We start from the raw sequence: 27,946 nt of genomic DNA on the forward strand, positions 1-27,946 counted from the left end.
ATATATAATAATCATCTCCGAACATTATTTATGTAAGTCTCAATTTTGAATTTTGTGATGCGTAAGATTACGTAACTGCTTCGGGACTTTAGTAAAAATTAAATTAATAATCCCTTTTCAATAAATGGAAGATATTGATGTTTCCTGGGTTTCTGAAGTATTTATCTGCGGTTTGTGCCGATGAAATTAGAGAACGAATGAAGTTATTAAATATTGAAAATAATTGGAACCAGAATTTTGAATAAAAAGGATGATTGTTCGATTTATTAAAAATGCAATATATCAGGTTTATTTTTAAATTTAGTATTATTATTATACCACAGATAAAATCAGCGATAAAAAATGAGTATGAATTTATATATTTAGAGAAAACGACATTACACTTCCCTTCAAATGCAGAACTGCATTTTAATCTAATGCTTAATCTAATGTAATGGATAAAATATATATATATATCCTTATTAACCGTAGCCAGTTTGTCTCGTACAAGAGCCAGAACTCCCCTTTTCTTCATGTCTAATCTGGCACACCCCAGGGCTCGGTCCTCTCGCCTTTATTATTTTTAATTTACATAAATGATCTACCCGACTCCATAAACTGCCGCATTAGACTCTTCGCTGATGACTGTGCCATCTATAAAACAGTGTTCAATCTTTCTGACCAAGAATCTTTCCAACACAACCTTAATATTATTTCCAAATGGTGCTCAACCTGGGAATTACCCCTCAATTTCTCAAAAACTGTATTTATGAAAGTGACCCGTAAAAGAATCCCTCACGAATTCCCCTATTCTATAAACGACTCGTTGATCTCTGAGGTTTCGCAATATAAATAGCTGGGCATTATAATTTCTTCCGATCTCCGCTGGGACCTTCACATTGATTATATCTTTAATAAATGTCTCCAAAAACTGTTTTTCCTTCGCCGTAACCTAAAATACTCCACTCGTCATGTTCGTCACTTGTGCTACCAAACATATATTCTCCCTGCCCTCTCCTATGCCTGTGAAGCCTGGGACCCCCAAACCAACATGGACAAATTAGAATCTATCCAAAATAAGTCCACTCGTTTCATTTTCAACTGTTGGTCTTCACATGTCTCTATAACGGAACTCAAGCGACAACTCAATATCCAACCGCTCTCCTCTCTTCGACTTATCTCTCGCTTAACTTTTCTTTACAAACTCCTCCATGGGGTTTTTAATATTGACACATCCAATATTCTAATCCAACCTTCACATTTCTCTGTTAGACTCAATCATTCCAAAAACTTACAGCCCATCTTTGCCTCTTCAGATTGTCACAAATTTAGCTTTTTCCCAAGAACTATTATCGACTGGAACAACCTACCATCAAATATTGTAGATTGCACTACGATTTCTGAATTTTCTCGTACCATCAATCGACACTTTTGCCATATATAATTCCGCATCCTCTTGTGTAGGCCTCGGCCAAACAATATTGTATAAATAAATAAATAAAAATAAATAAATTTTTATGAGATCAAATGCCAAATGTTGGTTGAATTTTGAAAGATTGATATCTCTCTATATAAAATTGATTTTCTGTCTGTCTGTGTATATGTATGTTCTCTATAGAAATCTACAATTTTAGATTGATCGTCGCCAAATTTTGCATATATACCAAATGGGACCCGCCTTGAACGATAGGCTACTTTAAAATTTCGTCAGAGCAGGGCAAATGCCCCAAATGGGGAAAAAACCGTAGGGCAACAATGGTTTTTGGGCCTCAACAATCACTTTCGGAATGTTTACTTTGGTTACCGTGGTTTCCTAGCAATGCGTTTCAGACGAGTATATGCCTTTGTAATGGTTTGTCACTTTTTCAGTCCTCTCAGTAATGAGGCTTTTTGAATAGACGTCATAATCATCACCAGCATCTGTTTGAGGGTCAAGAAAAGGGTGATCCTCATAGATATCAGTGTTAAAATTACCGATTTTACTGTAGAAATGCTGAAATTTGGTGGGGTTTTCTGACACATAAATAATTTAGAAAAATTGTATTGAATTCTCGATTTCTGAAATATATTAGAGATATACGAAGAGAATCGCTTAGAGATATGCGAAACCCAGAAGATTAAATATGAAGTAATTATCCGGACCTACTTTTGAGTTGAATATTCATTCAATTACATTGATTTAAACTTATTTATATCCTCTCAAGCATGAAAATTAAGTTCTCTGTATTGTCTTGTAATATTTAACTGCATAAATGGATATAGTTTAGGTTGTTTTAAAATTAATTATGGGCTCGTAAAGCACATTGAAGATATTCCACAGCTTTAACTAAGCATTTTTGGAAGCAGAAACAGGCAGATGGATACCTTGAAATTCAGGCGGGGGGGGGGGAAGCGAAATACTTAGCGCCCCTAAAAAAAGGAAAAAAGTATTGATTTTTCTGTTTCTTTAAATCTAGATTTCTTTATTTCACGAGTCGCGCAAGAAGTCGTTAACTTGGACACGGTTTGCATGTCCCTCAAAGGAAGAGGGAGATATCACGTGATCCACACAAGAAAACCCGGGAAGCGCCGGGTATTATAGGTAGTTACTTATATTTTGCATTTTAAATGTCAAAAGTTTTACTGAAAATTAATCAATGGGTACGTTTGTGGAATGTCTAATAATTATGGTGAATTAATGAGAAATGTAGAAGAAATTTAAAATTCGGTTTTTAAACGTATTTGTGTACTTGTGAGAAAACAGCTCGATATAACTGTATTCTTTGAATGATTTCGTGAACATAATGTGGTATTTATCTTCCATACTTTCAAAGCTTCTTGGCTTTATTTTTTCCCCTTTTCTTTTAATTTGTAAATTGAATTTTTTGTGATTCAATTTCACAATAAAATTCTGTTGTTGCAAACTAGTACCTATTCATACCATATTCTATAACGAGGGTTTTTTCCCACTTTTGAAATAAATTACTATAATGCCGGGCATTCCGTAAATAACAGAGGATTAATTGACTGAACAACCGTATCATGGTCCATAAAACGCGAAAGAAAATTTAAAAAAAAATAATTAACGGAATTTTAAATAATCTTTAAATTACATTTTTCCTACTCATGGTTTTCAATTCTTGCAGACGAATTGCTGTTGGCAGTGTGTCGAAGCAGCCCCAGTGGCATGGTTCTAAGATGTTCGTCTACCATCGTTAAGGTTGTTATCGGAGTCCCGGGTGCGAATCCAAGGGAGGATATAGATAAGATATTTTCCCTAACGAACTCGAGGCGACCACCGATAAACAGCGCCTTCACTTCCAACCCATCTCACTAATGACAGTAAATTGCAATACAGCGATATGGCCAGAGTTAGTGTTTGGTTAAGTAGTGTGCCGAATGCACGGTGAGTGTTTCAAGCTTCTTGAACCCAACGAAGTTACACAATATTTTCCGTAAAGCTTTGTTATACTAGTAACAGGTATGAAGTCATGCATAACACTCCCCACCCACAAACTTCTCAAAATAGTATGCTTCTATGGTATCATCAGACTTTTTTTGATTTCCATCCCGCCCCATATAGCCTCGTATGTGTATTCGTGAATAAAAACACGAAGTGGAAACAAACCAATTTTTGAACGAGGTGATTGAAAATAATGAGTTTAAATAACGTTCAGCATAAATTTATGCTCAATCAGATAAATTTCACTCAAAATTATAAATATTGTTCTTCGTTTTTCTTGTATAAGTAACAAGAATTCAAGAGAAACAAACAAAAAAGTTAGAAATTATAAGAACGACAAAGCAAATTACCAGTAGGATCATCGACGTTTCCAGTCGTCTTTATCTTTATACCCGGAACACCTGCAAGAAAAATATATTACTGTGAGATAAACACGAAAAACAATTGTTTCAAAAATTTCAGGAATAGCTACCAATCTATTAAAACCATTTATTTCTAGAGCTACTATTTTTCCATTCGGGATTGATTGCAAATTTCAGCTATAATTGTTAACATTCGCTGCAACGTATTAAGTATAAATTACTTGAATAAGCGTTTTTAATAAAAGATATACGAATTAATTTATAATATAATTCAATTATGAAAATAGGAACTGGAATCAATTACAGATAACGTCTGTTTTCCATCTCGTAATTGACTTGCACTGCATGGAATATCTTGTACGAAATTGTGTTATTTTTTTCCCGGAGTGCAAAGTGGAAAATAGAAAATTGTATTCCACATATTTCTTTACTTCACTGTATTCTATTTCAGGAAACTCAAACAGAAATTGTTTTGCCGACGCGGCGGAATGTAGGGGAAAAAATGAGATAGGGATCAAGAGTTGAGAACTGCGGTGGGGTTGCCGTTTTTTTTTATTTACTCGACGCAGTCCATTGGGGATCGCTGTATATCGCGAAATCGAATAAAAAAAATAAGAATTCACTTCTGGGAACTTTGAAGAAATTCCATGTTACATGACATGGGATTTAAGACGAATGTCAAATATAACGTTCTATTTTTTTTTATATATAAAAATTTAGTAGAAATAGTGTAGTTTTTTGCTATATAATGCTCTTTTCAGAAATACATTGTTTTTAATGTTTCTTCAAATTCATGAATAATGACGGTATATTAAAGTGATATGAGCTCATTGTTTGGCGAGGTTTCCTGGATGAATGTGATTTTGCTCTTTTTTGTTGAATTGGTGAAGCACCAAAAAATGTGTGTAATCTAGGGGTTTATTAATATTTTGACTCGTAAATAGTGTCCATATGGCGTCACAGACGTATGCAATCACCGTTCCTCAATGACAGTCTTGAGGACATCTTTCAGTCGCTGGATACCAGTCAACACCTATTTGGAGTACTCAAATACATTACCAGAATATTCAAGCCAGTGCCAATCTCTACATAAGAACCCACTTCTACCTCCTTACTCCATAAGTAAGGAGTAACAATCTTTACTTAAAAAGGAGTTACTTAAAAAGGAGTAACAATCCTATTGAAACACATGACCTGCTTTGTTTCCATTTGCAAGAAGGGCGTGGTAACCCAGGGCGATAAAATACTTTAAATAAAAAATGATGTTTAGAGATGTCACGAGTTCGATACCCGATTCGTTCTTGTCAGAAACTTTCCCGACACAGGGGTACAACAGAAATGACGGCATAACCACAGAAAAAAATCACAACCGCAGGGAGTCCCATATCGAGGGGTTAGCGGTGTCCGCTATATGAGTCCGCCTGTGAGTATAAAAATGAAGGCTGCCGTTCGGAATAGGCCATAAAATCCCGGTCTAATTACCCCTCGAAAATGGCCGTGGTGAGACAAAAACGATCAATTTTCAAGAAAACACGTTACCTTCCAGATTGGTTTTATTTGCTAAATTTTAAACTTATTTGAAATCCATACTTTTTATGGGTTTTTTTTTCATCCAACTCGTAGGACAGTTTGTCTGTCGTGGGTTTTATTTTCGTATTTTTACTGTATTTAGTCACGCAAAAAATGAATGAAAATCGCATAACAATAATAAGAAAATCTATTGCTTAATCAATAAATTCTATATCATTATATATGCGTCGGGATACTTATCACAATACGTTATATTTTTTGTTCAATATGATACCACAATTGATGCATATTTTGGAAACAAATAACATATAAACATACTATATATTTTTATTTATTGGTTTCATCAAATTCATCCATATAAGAAATTCTAATCCTAAATCCTAAATATGACATAGTGGCCTGTGGGTTCCGACTGAAATTGGCAATCAGTGCATACCCCTGAGTCATTTCTTAGCCATCCTGGACTAGTAGTGCTATTTTCGCCATGGTTGTATATGTTTTATTTTTAAACTACCTAGAGTTTAATATTACCCATATTGGGTTATTAATCTAGGGGGAAAAGAAAGCTTAAGTAGGCTGGAGGAGAAATAGAAAGCAGAAAGTGTCACTCAACAGGGCAGTGACAGAATGTCACTTCATCAGCCTGTTAGGATGTCATTAAGTTATAATTAATGCTATTCTTTTAACATTAATCATTCATCATAATGCATATATTACCTACTCTCATTTTTATGTTCAGCGTCAACTATAGATCATATTAATAAATGCGATTATATGTTATTAAATGCAGTTAATTATGATTATTTGATTAAATATATATTATCTACAAATTTGATATTTTGCAGTTGGTCTAATTATTTACACTATATATAGTTGCTTATATACACTTTTCACAATCCCGGTACCTCCGGTCTTTTCATAATCAGAAAGTTTTTGGGTCTGGAAAAAGCTGATATCTGATCTTTTGGGTAAGTGGATATTTCCCTAAGATGTTGGTATTCTGACTCTTCAAGAGTTTGGAAGAGATTATTAGCCAGCTTTTGAGCAAAGGCGTGTATGGTTGGCATTCCTATATCGTTTCTTATACTTCTATTCCTGATGAACCAATTGGCTCCCAGCATAGCTCTTATTGTTTTGTTTTGATATTGTTCTAATTTAACCATGTGTTGATTGCTCGAGTAGAGCCACACTGGTGCAGCATATAAAAGTATGGATCTGATAGCCATTTTGTATACATTTAATTTGTTCTTGATTGTCAATGTTGATCTGCTTGCAAGTATGCGTTTTAAAGTGTGTTTTGCTACGTCTGCTCTTCGTATTACATAATTGCGTTGTTGCACAAATGTCAATCGTTTGTCAATTATTATTCCCAGGTATTTAGTACTTATAACAGGTTCAATGAATTTCCCCCCAACCACTATTCCGGCATCTGGGGGTAGATCTAGTTTTCCTGTGATCCACATAAATACTGTCTTGTCTGCATTAAGTTTAACTCTGCTGTTTTCGCACCATGTTTCGACTTGATCAATTAATTCTTGTAAATTACTTAATGCCTTCTGTGGTTTTCTATCTGTACAAATTATCATTGAATCGTCTGCGTACAGCGCAGTAATACCCTTAATTGCCACTGGAAAATCATTCATGTGATAATTGTGGAGGCAAGGTCCTATAACACTGCCTTGCACTATAGATGATCTAATTCGTCTAGTTGTAGATATTGTGTCATTGATTTTTACATAAAACGTTCTTGCTGCAAGATAATGACGTACAATTTTAATTATGCTAAAGGGTAGGGCCATTCTAATCATTTTATAGAGCAACCCCTCATGCCACACTTTGTCAAATGACTTACTTAAATCCAACAGTGCAACTGCAGCTGTATCATGATAAATTCTAGCTTCTTGGAGTGTTTCTATTACTCTTAATAATTGTGTGGTTGTAGAATGACCGTCTCTAAATCCATGTTGTTCGGGCCCAATTGTTGGATGAGACTTTTCGTAAGTGTTGATACGTGTTACCACAACTCTCTCGAATAACTTTCCAAAATTACTAAGCAATGAGATGGGTCTCCAATTGCTTGGAAAGTGCAAATCTTGGCCAGCTTTTGGTATAATTTTAACAATTGCTGTTTTCCAGTTAGATGGGAAATATTTGAGCTCCAGCAATCTATTAAAAATTTTGACGATATATTCTAAAATATTATTGGGCAAATTCTTCAGTGCCATATTTGAAATTAGATCATGCCCAGATGCTTTCCGAATTTTCAAATGTTTTATTATTGTTTTTAATTCATTGATATCTGTTGGAGTGAGAGCTGTTTGTGTTTCAGGTGGAGGATTATCAAAATATTCATTAATAGTTCTAAGCACTCTCTCGACCTGAACATTTGAAGTATTAGTGTTTGGTGAGAATTGCAGTTCAAAGGTATCTGCAAATACTTCTACCTTATCTTCATCTGTATATACCAGTCCATGCGGGCCATGTATAGATGTAAGTCTTTGGCTACGGGGTTTTTGTGCTCTATAAATTTTATAGAACGACCCATCCTCACAATTAGCATCTTCTAGGAACCTTAGAAATCGTTCACTTGTAAATTCCCTGATTTCTCGACGTGTATTGTTTCGTAATGTTGTATATCTGAGCCTATGTGTAGCATCTCTGGTTCTTTGCCACCTTCTTCTAGCTCTATTCTTTTCTCTTATCATTTCCCTCAGATATCTGGGGAGTGCTAATGGGTTGTTTTCGTTTGACCTTTCCCGAGTGGAATTATTAACAGTGTCCTGCAATTTTTGTGTTAATGAGTTTATTTCATTTTCTATATCTATGGTACACTCACTAGCATTATCTGGTGTTTCAATTCCTGTAAGCACTTGCCTATATAGTGGCCAGTTTGTAATTTTTTTGATTTTTTGTTGTATGGGAATTTCGAAATCAACATCAATAATTGTTGGAATGTGATCTGATGTAAGTGCAGATATTACCTCTACTGCTAAAGGAACACTGAGGTTTTTGACCAGTGTAATATCTAGGACGTCTGGTGTTCGGTTGCTGTCATCCGGATAGTGTGTCGCAGCACTTGGCCCGTATGTAATAATATTTTTATTTCTGCAATACTGCTCTAATATACGTCCTGCTGCATTGTAATTATTTGAATTCCAAATTGGTGATTTAGAATTTAAATCACCGCTAAGAATTGTTGCATAATTGCAGTCAAATATATGATTTAACAGAGAGATATCAAATTGATTATTTGGTGGTTTGTATAAAACACAAATTCGGATTTTTCTAGTGCTAGTGAGGTGCAAATCCACTGCCAACGCTTCGCAATCTCGGGAATGTGGGAGGTCAACAATGTCATAATTTAAATGCCTTTTGATATATAAGGCTACTCCCCCTCCTCTTTCGTGCGTTCTATCTTTCCTTATACAATCATAATTTGCTATCTTAGCTGTATAACATGGTTTTAAAAATGTTTCGCAAATTAACATCAGATCAAAATCTTCATCTGCAACAATTTCTCTTAATTCTTGGAGATCACGAATAATACCTCTGGCGTTCCACGCCATGATCTTGAGATATTTTATTTGTTGTGAACTATTATTGAACATTGGTGAAGTTTACCGATAATAGTTTCATAGATATTTCAGTAAAGCTATCAATAAATACTGAGTATTTTTCTTGATATGTCTTAGCTTGTAATATGTTATTAAAACATTTTCTCATTAGACCCGTTAACTCCTGTAAGGGGAATGATATCTCATTATTACCGGTATTCACAATCTGGGACACCTCCCCATCTATCCTGTTGGGAGGGATCTTTGCGGTTACCTCATTATTTACACTTTCCCTACGTTCAACTGCAATAGTTGATGTGGGTATAATTTCTGGTACAGAGTATACATTATTGTTTGTTTCAGTCATGTTAACATCTTTTGATGTCATTGTGTTTTTGTTAGTTTCTATTTTGTTATTTTCCACCTCTTCGTGGACATTTGCAGCTTTTGCATATGTCTTATGCCTTCTTGTAGGTCTATTATTTACTTCTGTTGGTTTTTGCTGTTGAGGTAATTCCTCAGCTTCAATGTCTATTTTCTCAATTTCATCGTCACTTGAACTTGTGACGGAAAAAAGCCTGGGCTTTGGTGGTCTAAGTTTTTGTGACCCAGTAATTGCTTTAGGACCAGATTTTTTAAGGTTCCCCGGGTACCTTTTACATCCTCGGAAACTCGCCGGATGATTTAAGGAACAGTTTATACACACTGGTAAGTCCTTACCCTTTACCTTATCACACTGTGATGTGTGATGTTTTTCTGGACATTTGACACAGCGGGCTTCGTTATAACAATTTCGGGCTGTGTGCCCATTCCAGGCTTGACAGTTGTAGCACTGCGTGTACCCCTTCCTTCTTTTGTATGTTTCAACCCTTATCTTTAAGTAATTTAATGAAGATATTTGATATATTTCCTTGCTTTTATCTGTTCTTGGCAAATCAATGAGCCATAATGGTATTGGGACCATAATCTTTTCACCATCTTTATGACGGGGGCTCTTTAGCTGTACCACACTAATAATTGTGTAACCCAACTCCTCGAGAGATTCTTTGATCTCATCGCAAGATGTTGTTGTATCCAAATCCCTAATAACCACTCTTATGTTTTTGTCTGACTTTAGTGTGAATGTGCTAAAATTTACTCCCTCTTTTTCAAGCATTTTAGTCACAGCTCTATGATCATTTTCTGTTGTTACGTGTAATTGCAATGTTGTGCCAGTTTTTTTGGCATCAAAATTTGATTCGCAAACACCCCTAATTTTAACTGAGAGTTCTTTCCAGTTCTTGTATTTTGTCAGATTTAATGGGGGTATTCTGACTTTTTTCTTCTTTTTTTCAACCAACTGCCACTCATTTGTGTTAGTGGGATCTGGATCATTTGTATTTTCTTTTTCAACATTTTTACTTATTGACTTTCCATTAGCCCTATTGGGCAAACAATTATCAGGTTGCTTAGATGGGCCAGCCACCTGATCATCTGCTATGATTTTTGTTTTTTCTTGTTGATTGTTTTGGGAAGCCTGGGATTCATCCGCAGTCCGAGTTTCCTTTTCAACAATTACCTTATCGTTGACAATAATGCCATGAGTTACTTTAGTTTTCTTTTTACTTCGCGTCCCTATCGGATATTTTTTGTCATCCCTATCCTTACTTAAATACAATCCACATTTCTGGAAATCACAATTGTATAATTTTTTCATACTACAGAGAATTTCGGTACTAATTATTTTATCAGACGCAGCATCTTTTGAATTTTCGTAGTCTCCAACTAATTTTATAATGGTACGTAAGATACCATTAGTTTCACATTCACTATCAATTTCACATAGCCATTCACTGAACTTATTATGATTTATGAACTCTTGAATAATTGGATCCAGTTCATAAAAAATAAACTCTAAAGTGTCCTGAAGAGGTAGCTTTTCATCATCTACAGTTTCTTTGATCTTATCAATTATGTTACTAACATTTAACTTATCATTATCTAGCAATACACTATGCGCAAAGCATACCATCATCTTATTTTTACCAACCATGGTCCGCGACATTTGCACTACTATTCACAGATGAAACTCGGCCAAAAAGAAAATGACAACAGAAGCAGCACTTACCATTTTGTCGCCGCTAATACAGTTATCCATTCATCTAGCCGATATATATCCAATAGGCACTAAATGTCTCGGACGTGGAATCCAAAGTATCAAAATTTGCAGAAATACGTTGGTCTCGTTAAGACCTTCCCGCGCAAACACTTTTCACCGTTACAATCTCTTAGTCACCCCGCCACACACACCTTAAGAAATTCTCTACAAACGTGAATAACTACTACTGTAAATTCTTTTCACATAAAATGAATGGTAATTTAGGTATTGCACTTTAGGCGGTATATATAATTCGCCGATAACAGGATTTATCTTGAGTGTTATACAGGTCTACAAAAAATACTTTTTTTTCTTTAAATTTATACTTTTTGGTGCTGATTTTCAAAAAGGCAATCCATTTTTTTCCATCATGTCAGTCTTTTTTTCACAAAATTACTTCATATTTTGGAGAAAATAACCCGAAATATTTTTCACTTTTTATTTTATTTTATTACGCCTCATAGATCCATATTTCACATTTATATTCTAGCTCTGCCATTATAATGATAGGGACTAAAATCAATGAAATATCTTTGGCAATGGTTTACTGCATTTGTAACGCACAGTTTCAATGTGATTACTACTATGATGCTTATGTATTGACCATAGAAAATTATATTTTCACTTTATCTCAAACTACAGCTAATCTGGCAAAATCAGTAATAGATTCCGAATCACCGCCCCAAAATAAACCGAAAGTCACTGAAATGCGATCGGTAATGATTTATTATATTTATTTATAAAGCGCCGTTTCAATGTAGTTTGTATGCTGCTCATGCATTACTATTACAATTTCATTTTCAATTTATCTAAACATATGTGATATAATTTTCTAATTATTTTCCCAGTATTACTAAATATTTTTAAGAAAGCTTTCGTAGACCTGTGTTATTGAAATAAATTCATATGAAAGCATTATATATAACTGTGAGATATACATATTGTGTAATTATTATTATTTTTTCACTGTTAGCTAGCATTGCTTAGCGTATTAGATATTTTTGTAATAAATCCAGTTTAGTCACATGCAATCTAATCTTGAGGGACAGATATATGCACGTACTAAAGAACAGATTCTCCAATATGAAGAGTCAATGCCAAACAAAAGAAACGGATTTTGTACGTTTTTTGGAAAATACAAATAAGCGGGGACAGAGTTGGATACTACCGTTGTATTGGATTAAATGTTCTTTGTAAGTAGTTAAATTTGATGTGAAAAATTGCTTGGGATGAACAGAAAAAGGTTTATTATTTATCTTACAGGTCGTTGCAATGGGACGGTCGCAAGAACTCATAGTCGCTTTAAGGAGCGTGGATTGTATAGCTCTGTGTGGTGCATCTGCAGTTCCTTCTTCTGAGAGGCTGGTGTGGAAATATATATTTTGAAAATAAATGCGTATATTTTTTAAATATATTTCGATGACGTATTTATCGGTGGGAGTATTGGAACGGACATTTTTTCTACCCTTTCATTCCGTAAAATTATATTATTGAAGTATGAAATCTGAATTTATATGGATTGTGTTCCACTTCAAGCTATAAGATGATACATATTTATTTCAAAGCGACAAATTTGCTAATCATACGGAGGAAATCACGGTGAATGAAATCATCTATGCGTATATATTCGTAGTTTCCACATTGAAGAAGGTTCTGTCAAGTATCTTAAACATCTGCGAAAAATCGATAAATATGCTTTTTATTGGATATAATTCGCATCTGTATTTGTTAGTTGACGCTCAACGAGAGGGTTACGATTTAATGATTATGACATTAGTCCGGGAACGGAGAGGGCCGCGCGAAAAGATTATAAAAGGCTTAGAGAGTCCTTACTTAAACAAACAAGATCCCGTTCGGTTTACATGCCCCAATTCACAGTGAGAGAACGGAAAGCCACTTTCTCCTCTTTTTCCTCACCCAGCATCGATTCCAGGAGTAGGAACATGACCGTTCGCAGCTGTTGTTTTGTTTTCTGAAGGAGGAAATTAGTTTTATCCTAGGAAAAGACAGGCAGGAGCCGCGTTCTTTGGTTGCATGGTATGTCGAAGCCCCGCAATTTTCTCCTACACAGTACATGAATAGAATTTTCTACGCCTTATATAAATTCGGGATTTCAATAAACTAAGAATTTACATAAAACGATATTGGAATAGTTTGTGTTCGATCTGTTTCTGTTTTTTTCCCCCATCTTTCAATATCTGCTTTTACGAGACGAGAATTGTTCTTCTCTTCAGGTGTACGGTGTATCCGAACTCACTGTAAATAATACACCTTCCTCCAAATCTCATATGTAGAGAAGATACTTTGCATGTTTCACACGAAAAGAATCGAAATTCTTTCGATTGGAATCCAATCTACTTTTTTTCGGATGAAAAAAACACACGAATACAAAAGACAACATTTCCACAGAAACAGTGTTATTTTCCCATGCATATCAAAACACTGATTTTGCGCGAAGAAATACCTCCTGAAACGAGATTCATTATAAAACCACTACACAACAAGAATTGATTCAAATTTTTTTTCGAATTTTAGTTATTATAGAAAACAATGGTATAGGGTGGAAAATTTTCTGTCTTGAAATTAGGATGAGTACTGAGTAAAAAATCCATACAAAAAGGATGTATGTTCCTTGGTTTCATAATTGGAAATGTGTTAGTTTAAAGCTCAAACTCTCATGACCTAAAGCAGGGGTTTCAACGCATCGCCCTCGTTTCGAATGTAACCAAACGTGTGTGATTAAGAGATCAATGACTACAATAAATATTTGTTATGCAAATCATTTGGTTGGTAAGTTTGGTTAGAATTAGAGAAAATATGAAAAAAAAAATCAATAGTCTAGATAATATGCAGAGGTGTAATTGAAAAAAGTGTAGATCATTTACCGTCTCGGCTCGTTAAAACCGTTTTTTGCTGCGTCATGGAAGAATATTTGTCGCTTTTTATTTAAGTGAATACTCTACAAACTTGACAATTTTGATATTTTATAATAGAAATGTGTCATTCAACACTCGTACACGTCATATATTGAGAGTTTTATAGAATTCTCAAATAGCTTTTAGAAAAAAATGTGCATATCATGCCAAGAAATCTTCAGATGCTTAATAAACTTCAGAGATGTCATGCTAGGAAACTATCCAGTAAAATTGTGAACATTATTCAGATATATACATAAGCGAAAATACATTTGAACACATATCCAATAGATATAATAATGCTGTTGCAAGATAAAGAAAAAATATTCTATAGCTTATTCTTTTAGGCCTGCTGGAAGGACTTTTCAGTCCCTTGATGCTACAAAGTGTTTGTTTGTAATATGTGAGCATATGTATTTGTGTAACACGTCTGAATTTGTGTATTGCATGTTTGTATTTGTGTATTGCATGTTTGTATTTGTGAAGTAAAAAACACACACACACACACACACACACACACACACACACACACACACACACACACACACACACACACACACACACACACACACATATTGATTATAAAGGAACCTGGTAACTTTGTCCGTACTATAGTTTCGTTTCCGTAATGGTTCTTACTTTCAGTCAACTATGAATATTTCTCTTCACTTTGCTCTTTAAAGTTATTTTTTTTTGCATCTTTACATTTACGAAATTCTGTACATTCCTAGAAATATGTCTGCCTTCCGGAACATTCCATTTTGCTGGCGTAGTCTCTTCTGAATAAATTATCCCATAACTGAAGTATAATTCAAAGAATTTTACACATCTCGGCCCGTTGAAGCAGTTATATATATATATATATATATATATATATATATATATATATATATATATATATATATATATATATAAATAACTGCTTTTGCACGACTACATAGTATGTCGAAATTGTTTTGCGCTACAAACCTTTAGACTTTTAATGAATTTTGGATACTTGATGCTAATAAAGTATCAAGTGAAACATTGATTATGATAAAGCATATTAATTGGTTCGTATTTTAGTTTCGTTTCATGTTTACAAATTGTTCAAGTTTACAAATTGAACATTTTCGAAAGTCTTTTCTGGAAACTTCATTATGCAGATTTTTTTTTCCCCTTGTTCCTTTCCCGTCTTCAATTCTGTATCCACCTTCATTCATAAGAGATGCAGGGAAATGTACCTTCATATGTATACATTAGAGAGGATGTAAGAAATACACGATAATAAATGTAAGTTATTATTATTTTTTCTCTCCGTTCATAAATGCATATTTTTGTTTGTTGTATTCGTAGATAACTTGAGCCAGGTATAATGAGTGTACCATGTGGTTCTCTTAACGTGTAATTTTCTCCGGCGAAATTATAACTCGTCTACTATGTATTAGGTAATATATTCTGATTTTCCTCTCTCTCGGACTAGAACAAGAAAAACGGAAATTAGCATTCGCTGGTTTTAACGAGTTTCGCCACTTGGTAGGAGGAGAAGAAGAAGAAGAAGAAGAGAATTAATAAAGGAAATAATGGGCTTCCCATCGACCATCGCCACCATCAAGAGAGTCAGAACCAGAGAACAGAGAGAGCGAGAGAGAGAGCTTTTGCTTTTATATATGCTTCGCTGTGCATATTCCGATGCTTCGCTCGATGATTTTTACAAGGTTCTGTGATTACTTCGCTAATCCAAACAATAATTCTATCAGGAAAAATTAACGCTGTTCTTCGACGGAGATGTTGGTCACAAATCATCTCCACGGGGTAAAACACGCCTAAGCACCAATTTTCGTACTCGCATCGGGTGCATGAAAAATAACTCTCCTCCGCACACACACACACTACTGCAAACATCGCCTCTCTTTCCGTACTCTCTGTGTAACTTATGTTCTTATGCACGGGGACGTCGTCTTCATTTCCCTGATGAACACAAATAACTAAGCCATTTTTAATCACAAGAGATGAGAAATAGCTCTGAATATCAATTCTAATTAGCAGGACTTTGTTGAGCGTGGATTACGGTACCGGATGGTGATGCCCGACGTACTCGCCGAAAACTGTAGCGGCTGTTCCCTTTGCTGCCGAATACACGTTGATTAAATCAGCGGGAGATTGTCATGAAATGATCAGTTATGTAATGAAACGGTATCTGATCACAAAGATGTGTCTAATTATTGTACGAAATAGTGATATATAAGCATGTCTTACGGATATATATTTTTTTCCCATGGTTTAAATGAACGATAAAGAAGACAAATGGTGGACTCGCATTTCGAAAAACTACAATACAGGGGAACAACCTACTAATAATGCCCGACAAGTTGGTCCATCCGGCCCGCGAAAGGTTCCCCAGCTAAGAAAGTATCAATACACAAAATGAAACATTTATCCCGAAGATGGCCATAAGAATATGGGAAATCGGAATCCATAGTCAACATTGTCAATTATCACCAAAATATTGTCGCTAAAGTTGCCAAATATCACTAAAATGGCTGAAAAAAAAATTGAATGACAAGAAATTTGCAATGGGTTAGAATGCAATACTTGATGTTTATGAACAATAAAAATTCACGTTAGCTTTGTCAATATATCGTTTATGTTCGTAAACCACTTAGTTTCAACTGAATATTTAAATTACTTTCTGATTTCGTTTTTGAACTAAGCTATTTGCTTTCAAATTTCATATTCGTTGCTTTTTTTAGCACACTGGCTTAATCAGGCTACCTCAGGCGCTAATATTTATACAATTGTATGCTATTATGTATTTTTCGTATGTTTTTGTTTTAGAAATTCTTTAATCCGATTTATAATATATCGTAATGAATCGAATCGGCCAAAAGTTTTGGCAAAAGTACGAATTGCAGAAATGATTCAAACTTTGGCCGGCTATTTTGCGAAGTGACCGGAGATCCCTGGCAATTTTTTAAATCGCCAACGTGTGATATATGTCTGTATATAGCAGGTGTATTAGATTAGTTCGATGGGTTGCCATAACTAACGTGGACATACTTTTATCACGAAAAAATACGCCAGCTTGGCGGTGATCCCCAACCTTTTCTTTCGTTATCGGATTTTGGGCAGCGATCACTGACCACTCCGCGAACCGGCCGGCCAATGTCAGAATTTCGGACATTGACTGGATCAATATCTAACGAAATTGGCCAATTTCGGGTATTGGAAGTAAAGAATATATGTATTTACTCGGACTTCCTTTTTAACTTCTTTGATATATTTGTCCTTGCCTCCCAAAAGCTTAGCCAGGGAACCAGATATACCTGAGTTTACTTAGCCCGGAAGGAAAAATGTACAGTTTAGGATTTTATTTTGTTTTTAATCTATTTTTATGTCTTATTCGATGGGGGATCCAATTCTTTATTGCGCGACTCATTCTAGACATATATTGGGCCAATAGTATTAGATCTCTCAAAACTCCCTTTATCGATCGTATAACAGTTTTTTTTTTGGTATAAAGGTGTAAGAAAACGCAAGCTCGGGCTCGTAATGATTTGGGTTAACAAGTTACAAAACTAGAAACGAGTGGGGGGACTATCGACGATCCAACTGTTGTCCATCTCGGGAGAGAGCAGACAGACCTCCAACACAATGTGAAGTACTGATGACCGGATACCGGGTGAAGATAATTAGGAAGGAAAGTCACATTGCTCTGTGTGGGGAATCGAACCACAAACCTCGCACTATGCCGTTCGTTCTATGTCGCCATCCGGTGGCGAATTACGTAGCCCGAATATATATATATATATATATATATATATATATATATATATATATATATATATATATATATATATATATATATATATATATATATATAAATATATATATATATATATATAAAGAAGAAAAATACAAAAATTTATTTTTTATATACAGTCGAATACCGTTATCGGAAAAATCTAATTTTAACAGACACTTTTTTAATCCTCCAGATACGTTTACATAGGAACAATGCAAAAACCTAGAATTCCTTCATAACGAAGTAATTTCTCCGGTCTCTTGGAGTTCGCTGTAACGGGATTCGACTGTATTTTTTATACTTATTTTATTTATGTTTATAATATATTATATTTATTAACTTAATATCAATACCTTACATTTATTTCATTTTTGAATTGTTTCAAATACATTTGGTTTTTAAGTCAGTTTCTCTTTTAGAATGGATTTTATTAAAAAAAAATTATATATATAACTACAAACAGATAATAAACAGAGAGGAAAAATTTCACCTATTTTTCATGAAGACTATTCTATTCTAGAGCGTATTCACGTTAACTAAGAATCGTAACCAACTGGCAAGTAATAATCTTATACTCTTGTATGAACTAAATTAGTAGCTAAACCTTCCAATTCAGTCATACAAGTAGATAAGATCATTATTTGCCAGTTGGTTACGATTCTTAGTTAACGTGCGTAAGCTCTAGAATAGAATAGTCTCCATGAAAAATGAACGAAGACGATGAATAATTGCATAAGAGTACTCCGAGATAAATTTAAGTACCTCCCATAAAAGAAGAAATTATCCTTTTAATTATATCCATTTGAATTTTCGCAACTTCGAAAAGGAATTCCATACAAAGTAATGGAACTAAGATATAAAGATATTTGTATTCCTAAACCTCCTTATGAAGCGAGATTCACATTTTCTAATTGATATCTTAGGAAATTTAGGAAAATATGATGAAACAGAATATCCTCATTCCTCCTTTTAATTACTCATCCAACCAATGATTGAAACAGGACCTATTAAATGAAATATACAGATATATATATATATATATATAGAATTCGGAATAAAAAGGAGGGGAGCCCTTTATCTACTCACCCCATCGGAACATCCATCTTAATAATACCTAAACGAAGCCCTTTTACATTCACGGCTGCAGTTCTTAAATGGACTACGTGAGGATTTTATAGCTAATTAATATCGTAACCCCAGAGTTTTCCCCTCTCCAAAAAGTTTCTTCACGCGAAATTGTTTCAATTAGCAAATCTGGGAAAATAGGGCGCTCTTTTAATCCAACCCTGGCTCTTTAAAACACGCCCCAAGTACACACTCACCATCAACCTCATCTTCTTTTTCGACAGACCTTAGAAGAACTCCAGTGGATAGGCGAGCAGCATACTCTTACTCACGACACAGAGGATATTCTTCGGAGAACATTCTTTGGGATGAACTTTAAACATAGCCTAGATATAAAATAGAACGATCCATGGTGTGGGACGGGAAGAGGAGGGAGGGGGTTCAGGACTGTCTCTCCCTCTCCCAGATAATTAACTGGCTATTAGAATAAATCTAGAAAGATTCAACTTGTACCCCCTACCCCAACCCCTTCCAAAACGGGCTAATGACTCCCTGGAGTAGGAATTACAGTTTCAACAGCTACCTGAGGGGTAATGGATTTGTCGATAAAGGAACGTTCGATCAATTTTTCTGGAAAAGTCGAATTCCCCGGACATGGAGGACCCTCCCCCCTTTTCTCCTCTTAACCCCGTAGTCATACTGCGGTCTTTTTCGGAAGTTTACGTTGTAGAACACGTTCTTCTATGGAACTAAGTTATGTGACGAGACACGAGGAAAAATTAAAGAACTTTTCTTCAAAGGGGAGCAAAAAAAAAAAAATCAAAAAAGTGAAAGTAGAGAGAAAAGTTTCGTCTCTTTAATTAATGGAATAAATACTGGGCTGTGGGGGAGTTATAGGATGTGTAAGAAATAAATTAGCTTCGGCATCAATTCATTCCGCCATCGCTTGTATATATATTTTTTTTTGTTTCTTACGGCCATTGAAAATGTTTGTTAAGTGTAAAAATAACAAGACGATGAATCGCTTTAGTTGATTAATTTATCAACTGTACTTTTCAGACACTGTATTTTATCTTCCTTGTGAAATTTGTATGTCGTTGTGAGTAATGAGCTCAAGGGACATTATTCTTTTTTGGCGAGGTTTTTGGAAGGTTTTTAAACCAAAAAAAAAAAAAAAAACATACTGATGTAAATATGTTTAAAATATGTATCTATATATTCTATATCTCTCTAACCTTATTCTTTAATAGAGATATCTTCGTAATTGCTGTTTTTTGTAGTTTGTGTTTCGCTCGGGTTTGTTCCATATGTGTCATATACATGACGACAGAAAAATATTGTTACCACAGGGATTCCCACATGCAGAGGTTAATGCATCATCCTCTCGGTGAGTATAAAAGCAAGGCTGCCGTTCGGGATCGGCAATAAATTGTTTACCGGTCTAATTAGGTCTCGTGTGCAGAAAATGTCCGTGGTGCGACAAAAGTGATCAAAAACCACAGAGGGTTAGGTACGAGGTGCATGTACGGTTAAGTAGTAGTAGCTGTATGTTTCAGGGGATGATTCATAATTACTGCGTCCAGCTATGGAAAATACAGCTTTCAACTGAGAGGGGTTATCTTGGACATCCGACATATTGAATACTTATCAGCGAATACCCGTGATTATCTGTAGAATCGCGAGGGTGTATGTGGGAATAGTTTTAATGGGAGCATGATTCGATTTGCATCCAGTCTCAAACTACAAGGGGAAACAACATGGTTATCGAAATTTAAAAAAAATTCCAACTCAGGATTGTGGCGATGTTCTGTTGGTCCAAATGACGTCGAATTCAGCCAGAAGAGACATTAGATGATGCGCTCGTCATTTGATGAATAAAAATAATGCAATAATTGGCGGCTAGTGGCAATGAAAGCTCTCGGCAAATCATCCTACAGAAATTTCTTCCTTGGTTTCCCACTTTTTTTCTTTTTACATACACGAAAATTTGTATCATCTGAAAAACAGAATTCCTTTGCTGTGCGATGCTTGTCTTCCACTAAAAAGGTTACAGTCAAGATCCACGAGTTCAAACCCAGGCAAAAACATCAGAAAAACAGAATTCTTTACCTACCGAGCCTGGAGCGACCACCGATAGATGGCACCTTCGTTTCTTACACAACTCCACGGGTTGGAAAATGTCGTATGACGATATACATATAATCGGAGTTGGTGTGCGGTAAAGTAGTGATTGATGCAGAAGCACTGCGTTCGGTTATGGAAAATATAAACTTTTAACTCAGAGGAGTACATTGCATATTCCAACGGCAGCTGATACAGTGAAGGGTATTTTGAAAATTTCATATTTCAGGATATTTCCTTGATACTATACTATACTCTTAAACTAAAGTTATCTTTTCTCCACCGGGACTGGATCCTGGGCAAGAGGGCCTGCATTACGTGACTGTCTTTCCGAGTTCACCTCAACGTAATATCCAGAAAATATCTGTTTCCTTGACATTTTGGGCTAAGTAAAAGAACCGTCTATCCCTATTTTTATATTTTAGTACTTCCATCACTGTATTGCCATATGTTGCAAAAATTTGTTACTAACTCTGAACTGGCGTCGTGGGATCATTTTGACCCCAGCAAGTATTAATGTATTTTAAATATCAACAAAACTTTTTCTCATAAAAGCAATGGGTTTTTGACTTCATTTTGACCTCATTTATCTGTCAATTGATCCACTAAATGATTTTTTGAAATTTCTTTTATTATTTTCCCGACATTTGCCGTTTCCTCAAGCAGTAATTTTCTGCATTTTTCCCAATGGAGTAATCAGTGCATCTTTATCGCTTCCCGTCCCATTTTTATTCATTTTCAAATAAGCCGGTAGATGTTCGAACAACCAGTGTATAACTAAAATATACTCAAAGGGAATCTCTTATTTGTAGTATTATAAATTGTTTGCTAGAAAGTGATATGCTGGAATGAATCCGACGTAATTCTGCATCCTTTATTTCATTTTTATCACTGTTGACACCATTTTCACTACAATAGCCATTTCAATATCAGCCTAGAGATCTTTCATCTTCAATCGAATCAGGAAGCTGGAAAGTAGAATTGATAGTTCAAAAGAAAAGGTTCTCAAGACTGAATGAAAAGTGCTAAAAATGCTCATTACTTCTCAGAAGCCAAAATAATTTGTCAAATTGTCTCGATCTCTCACTGTATTCTTTCTGTTGTTTCACTGAAGGTTCAGTCATCCGCTTAGCTGATTTCACGAAAATTCGACTTTTCTAGAAATGTATATTGAACTGAGCAGATTGTCTCTCTAACGACGATGCTCGGAAAGATGCGAACGGAACACGATCATTTGAGAAGAAAGCGAAAATTTAATCAGTGTTTGAAGAACAGAAGGGTAAAAATGTTCAAACAGCCCCCGGGGGTAACGTTCATATTCTCTGGATCCCGGACATACGGAAGGATAGAGAGAGAAGCGAGTTTCGGTTTCCCGGTCGTTGGGCTTCACGCCGATTAACGTTCCTCTGTCGAACGAAATTAAAACTGAGAAACAACAAACTTCGGATAGCTTCAGTCAGGAAGGGAATTGAAAATTCCAGGAATAGACTATTGGGAAATTTCGCCGGATGACATGAGGATATTTCACTTACGATTTGTTTACGTGGCATACAACTTGCACGTCAGTGAGCGGCAAGGCATAGAAAATGACAGAAAAGTCACAAGTACATGTATACAAAACAATCGAATACAGGAAATGTCCATTGGTTATACCGGGTAACGTTTTGCCATTTTGTACGTAGGTATATGCCATAGGGTTTCGCGAAGATCATAATTGCGCGAACAAAATTATAGGACAAAGTTACAAGAATTTTAAAATGTGTTTATGTACATTGATTTTTCTTTTTGCAATCAGATGCATTTTGTGAAAAGCTTGAAAACTTTTGACGTGACATTCTTGAAGAGAATTGTTCCACATATATAGAGAGAGAAAGAGCCACACAAGAAGAGAGATATAGATAAGAAAGAATAAAAAAAATTTTAACGTCTATACCAGGGTTGGTCAACTTCTTTCTGATCGCGAGCAAATATAATGGGCAGCTATAGCGTCGCAACTTCGGTGTATAAGCCGCTCCATTATTAATTGAATTAATTAGTTAGTTATTAAATAAATTTCGTCACTAGAAATAAGAAGTGTGTAAGCAGTTTGTTAATCAAGAAATCTGCTGATGAAACCGATAGTTCAAATAATGATCACAAATTTAATTTTTAACTTGTCCAGCCATGGTTCTATACCATCGGAAAGTTTACCCGAACTCATATCTTTTTTGAACAGTCTTGGAAGGAATTTCTGATGCAAGTTGATGTATCACTACATATAAATATATTTTAAAACACGTCGCTTTAGTTCCTCTTTTTACTGACGTAGTTTCAATCTTAGCCAATAAGCGTTACCGCATGTTAAAATCGTATGTATAGGATGACAAAACACTACCGGGTGAATAAATAAAAAGACAAATCAAATAGAGAAAAGGGTAAATCAAATGATTTCTGAATACACGGGTCAGAAACCATCTGGAGATGAAGTTTAACCAACGCTTGACTGGATGCCAAATAAATACGGAGTAACAAGATTTTTTTCTTGTCGACGATATATATCCTTCATTTGTTTCTGGTATATTCCCTAAAAATGGCAACTTTGCTGCCAATGAAAACTTGCCGACGTAGGGAAATCTTATTTACCAATAACAAAATATTTGGGAATAGAAGGTGTTCTTGGTCACTGCAATGTATTGAAAAGCAATACGACATTCATATATCTTAATGAAATGTAAAAATTATTTAAAAATAGATATTTATATCCAAACTTCTGTGTATGAAAGATTGCAGATAACACGCAGTGGCCTATAATCCTCCACCAAGAAATCCCGATCTATAATCCTCACAATTCGTGGATACATATAGAAATGTCCTCTCCACTTGTCAATACAAGATTCGTTGAAAGACTGGTTATTTGTGGAGATGAAGATTACAAGGAGCGAAATTCATCACTGCCCCCACGGGGACTCGAACCGCGGTATCTCGCTTGCCGGAGTGATGAATTTCCCTCCTTGTAATCTTCATCTCAACAAATAACCAATCTTTCAACGAATCTTGTATTGACAAGTGGAGAGGAAATCTCTATATGCATGTGGTCATCTGGTTGGCCTATGTTGTTCACGAGCTATTAGTTGATTGTTGACGCCGTCCATGGACGGTGCCTTTCAACATATATACGCTTAAGGTTGAAATATTGTATCTGCTTTCATAGCTCAGATGGTAGAGCACTCGTCCCGCAAGCGAGAGACCGGGGCCCGAGTCCCCGTGGGGGGAGTGATGAATTTCCCTCCTTGTAATCTTCATCTCCACAAATAACCAGTCTTTCAACGAATCTTGTATTCGTGGATTATATGTAGAAAAATACCCTTTCTTCCATTTAAGTAATCAACTCTTTTAGAGATATTGAAATCTTATGAGAAATTGAAACAATATAAGTCATGATAAATTAAAGGGTAAAAACCATTCAAAAAATTTATTTCATATCAGCAAAATTTCAATAAATCTGAAAATTCAATAATAAATAATAAGATAGTGTCAACCTTGCACAATGATTGCATCATCACTAAGTGCATGTCTAATCATTTATCACTTAACATGAGCTCGTGATTGTATAATTTACCTTCCACGCTTCATTCATCCTACATTTATTATTTCCAGGCATTGAGCATAACGGCGTGCAAGACCTCATTTACCAGACGAAATAATGCGCCATTTTATGCTAATGGACTTACATCTACAAAAATCGATGCGTCTTTCGAGTTTCCTTCGAAGAAAATCTTTAGAAAAAAAATTCTATATTCTTCATTCTAGTCTTGTTTGCTTTCTTTTTCTAGGCTGAAGAAGTAGACAATTCGTAATTTCTTCGGTAAATATTTTTTGCTACTGAAAATCACGTACCATTTGGACTTCGGAATCCATGTTTTTCAAATTCATATGTTTTTTATTCTCACAGAAAAAAAAAAAAAAATCCTAACAAAAAATATACACCAAAAGACGTCTTATAAATAAAGAACTTGGCTCAACAACGATTTTTGTAACTTCTTGGAGGAATTTTACACATATATAGCCTTGGAATATACATATATAAGATAGAAAAACCCACTTTTTGTGTGTATTTGTTCAATATATTTCTTCCGATACGTCGGATATTCGTTTTGTTCTGAAATCTTCGTTGATTTAGAGAGAGGACTTGGAGAAGAACAAAACAAAACCACACGATAGAGATGCAAATTTCTCCGTAGAAAAGACGTCATTGTTTATTTTTATGAGTTTGGAAAGTAAAATTTTCTTCCCGTCTCCATATAGACAAACTTTTTTTTTTCCGTTTTATTTATTTATTCTCTTCCTTCCGTCCTCATGTCCATAAAAGATTTTCTTCACCCAAGAATTCTTCACAAGTAAGTGCTTGTTATTTTTCCCTTGAGCGTTTCAACGCTCTCTGTTTAAATTTCCAATGTTATGTTTCACAGCATTTTCCCAAAACCAACACAAGAATAGAAACATTTTTTTTTTTTTTTTTGGTCCTATGGTGAAGATTTTATCGTATAGTTTTTTTTTACGGCTTGAAATGAAGTTAACTTCCACTATTTCACTTCACACTATTTTTAACTGCTTTCGAAAATTGTCTGGAAAATGTGTGTAACATCATATTTTGCTCAACATATGTGAATAACTTCTCCCTATTGTGACTGTGTATGCTAGAAAATGATTATTCTAGTCGTTTTTAGTTTCGGAATTGACTGAAGTTACGGACAGAGTGAGCTTTTATAGCTGTAGTTTTGGTGTCTTTATTGGTAGTATTTTTTCGGAGTAAAATATAGAGGGGGGGACACGTTATCTACGAAACAGAGCAGTATAGATACACAATATGTGATGACTGTTTTCTATCCCAGATTTTGGCGTTGTATTTTACACTACATAATATATGCACACTTTTTTTTAAATCAAACATATGGTATATATTTCATTATACAGGGTGGGAAAAAAGTCCGCAGAAACGTTAAAAGTTCATAAAAACCGTAAAATAACCGGAATAAAAAACTTCACAGGGTTAGCATCGCTAGATCACGGGAATTTTTGACAAGAAAAATATCTCAAAAATAGCCGATAGGTGACGCTGACGTACACAAGTCAGAGAAAAGATACGCAAATAACGAACAGAATGCCTCTAAATCGTTTATTACAGCAGTGTGTGTTCCATATAACCACCACAGGGGAAACCACATTGTACGCGAGTCACAAATCCAGCAACTGCAGAGTGCAGGAGGTCCGAATGCATACATAACACCTCTCGGCGGAACTCATCTTTCAGTGCCGACAGATTGGATGGACCGGTTCGATACACCCGAGACCGTACACCTCGTACCAGCACCACGTATCGGTTGTTTTTTGAGTTTTTTTCCCTGTCAAAAAAGCCCCCGTGACCTAGCGATGATAACCCCGCAAACCATATTTTATTTTGGCTATTTTCCGATTTTTATGAATTTTTTAAGTTTCTACGGAATTTTTGCCCACCCTGTACATGAACAAAAAAAATTTGGATATTCAAACTTTCTTTCAAACCGACCACAACTCAGGTCTATCGTCATGGCCAATATACTAGTGAGTTGTGCCAAAAGTGTAAGTGTGGTGCCTAACAGTATGAGTGAGTATCTAGTGTTGCTTCTGATTTCTCAATGTTGATATCTATATTTCAGAAGCGAGTGAAGTATAAAGATTGAATATTTGTACTGTTTAAAGTCCTGTTACTCTCTGTGGCGAGAACCACAGAAATGGATATTCAGACAAATTGAAATTGGAATTTTCTAAATAGGTTCTGAGGTGGCTTGACCTCCATTACAGCGTCGGAAAGTTTACCGACAACAATTCACCGAATGGAAAATTCATCGCTGGGGAAATTCGCCAAACAATTCACCGGAGACAGTTTGACATGAGTGAATGTACGAGTGCATAAATGATCGGAAGAACAAGCGAATTTGTTTGAATAAATGACCGATTTTTCTAAAAAAATAAATTTTATATTTTTAGCTCGTTTAGGCATCTATGAACTAATTAGGTATCTATTGATGCTATCTATAAACACTAGATTTTTACTTTTTTTTTAAGTTTCTATAATTACCAGCAGAATATTTCAAAGGTGGCTCCTGCTTTTTGACGAGATAAACGAGAACGATTTTTGACCCTAGCATTTTTGGAAAAAAATACCCATGTGGGAGGAGGCATATTGCTATGCATCCTTCTCCAATGATAGAAGAGTAAGTTGGCGAACAATAATTGACATTTTTATGGTATTCAAATCTATATAAATCATAAAAATAGAGTGCTTGTGTTAAAGTGCAATATCCCATATTTTTTTTAAATATGAACAATATTTTTTTGTCACGTAATATCATTTACGTTATCTCATTTGCTTAACATACAAGCTTCTCAAAATTTTCTAATCTGGATATTTAAATACTTCCCAATTAAAGAGTTAATCTATAGTCAGACAACGGATCATATAGTACATCATTTTGTTATATTTTCAGGTATTTCTAAAGAAATCAAAAATAAAAATACTGTGTCCAGAAATGTTTTCTTAGCGTAGAGAGAAAATAACATCTGTGTTATTTGAGTACTTCGCAAGACTGATAAAAGTAAGAATCTGTCAATATTTATCATTATTAAATTAAAATATTACATTATTGAATTTTCTAATGACTATAAAGATGTCTTTGATGTATAATTCTATGTAATTGATAAATTTTTTTGAATAAATTTTCAGTCAATTTCAAATTTCTCCAACTCATGCGGCGAAAAAACAATCTTAATAATCCGTTATATGCTGTAAATGATCGCGGAAAAGCACAGCTATTTATAGAAAATCGATTCAATATACATAAATAAAGAAACTGAAAGAACGTTTCAATGTTTTGATATCTCTCAACTCTCATGATATCGTAATCAACTTCTGATGGTTATAAGATGCTTTATTATATTGACATACTATGTACGCATTTGTACGACGATATTGAATGACCCGTGAAAATATTTACATTAAAGCTCAGTTTATTTGATATCATGCATCTTGCCTTTCACT

At 34.9% G+C, this 27,946-nt stretch overlaps 1 protein-coding gene across 3 annotated transcripts in view; it reads right to left on the reverse strand.

The window, feature by feature from the left end:
- The window catches only part of LOC149063901 (adhesion molecule nephrin-like), a 479,700-nt gene that overhangs the window by 250,848 nt on the left and 200,906 nt on the right, over positions 1-27,946 (reverse strand). For all 3 annotated transcript variants that reach the window (XR_016195721.1, XM_089254947.1, XM_089254948.1), the window contains exon 2: positions 3,772-3,822. Coding sequence is in view for 2 of the 3 variants with exons in the window: in XM_089254947.1 (XP_089111073.1) it covers positions 3,772-3,822 (51 nt within the window). In the remaining variant the exon portion in view is untranslated. The remainder of the gene's footprint in view (positions 1-3,771; positions 3,823-27,946) is intronic.

This window comes from Pholcus phalangioides, unplaced genomic scaffold, assembly GCF_987345545.1.
Source record: "Pholcus phalangioides strain wild (caught in Gottingen) unplaced genomic scaffold, Ppha-v1.0 ptg000042l_1, whole genome shotgun sequence".
Lineage (NCBI taxonomy): Eukaryota > Metazoa > Arthropoda > Arachnida > Araneae > Pholcidae > Pholcus > Pholcus phalangioides.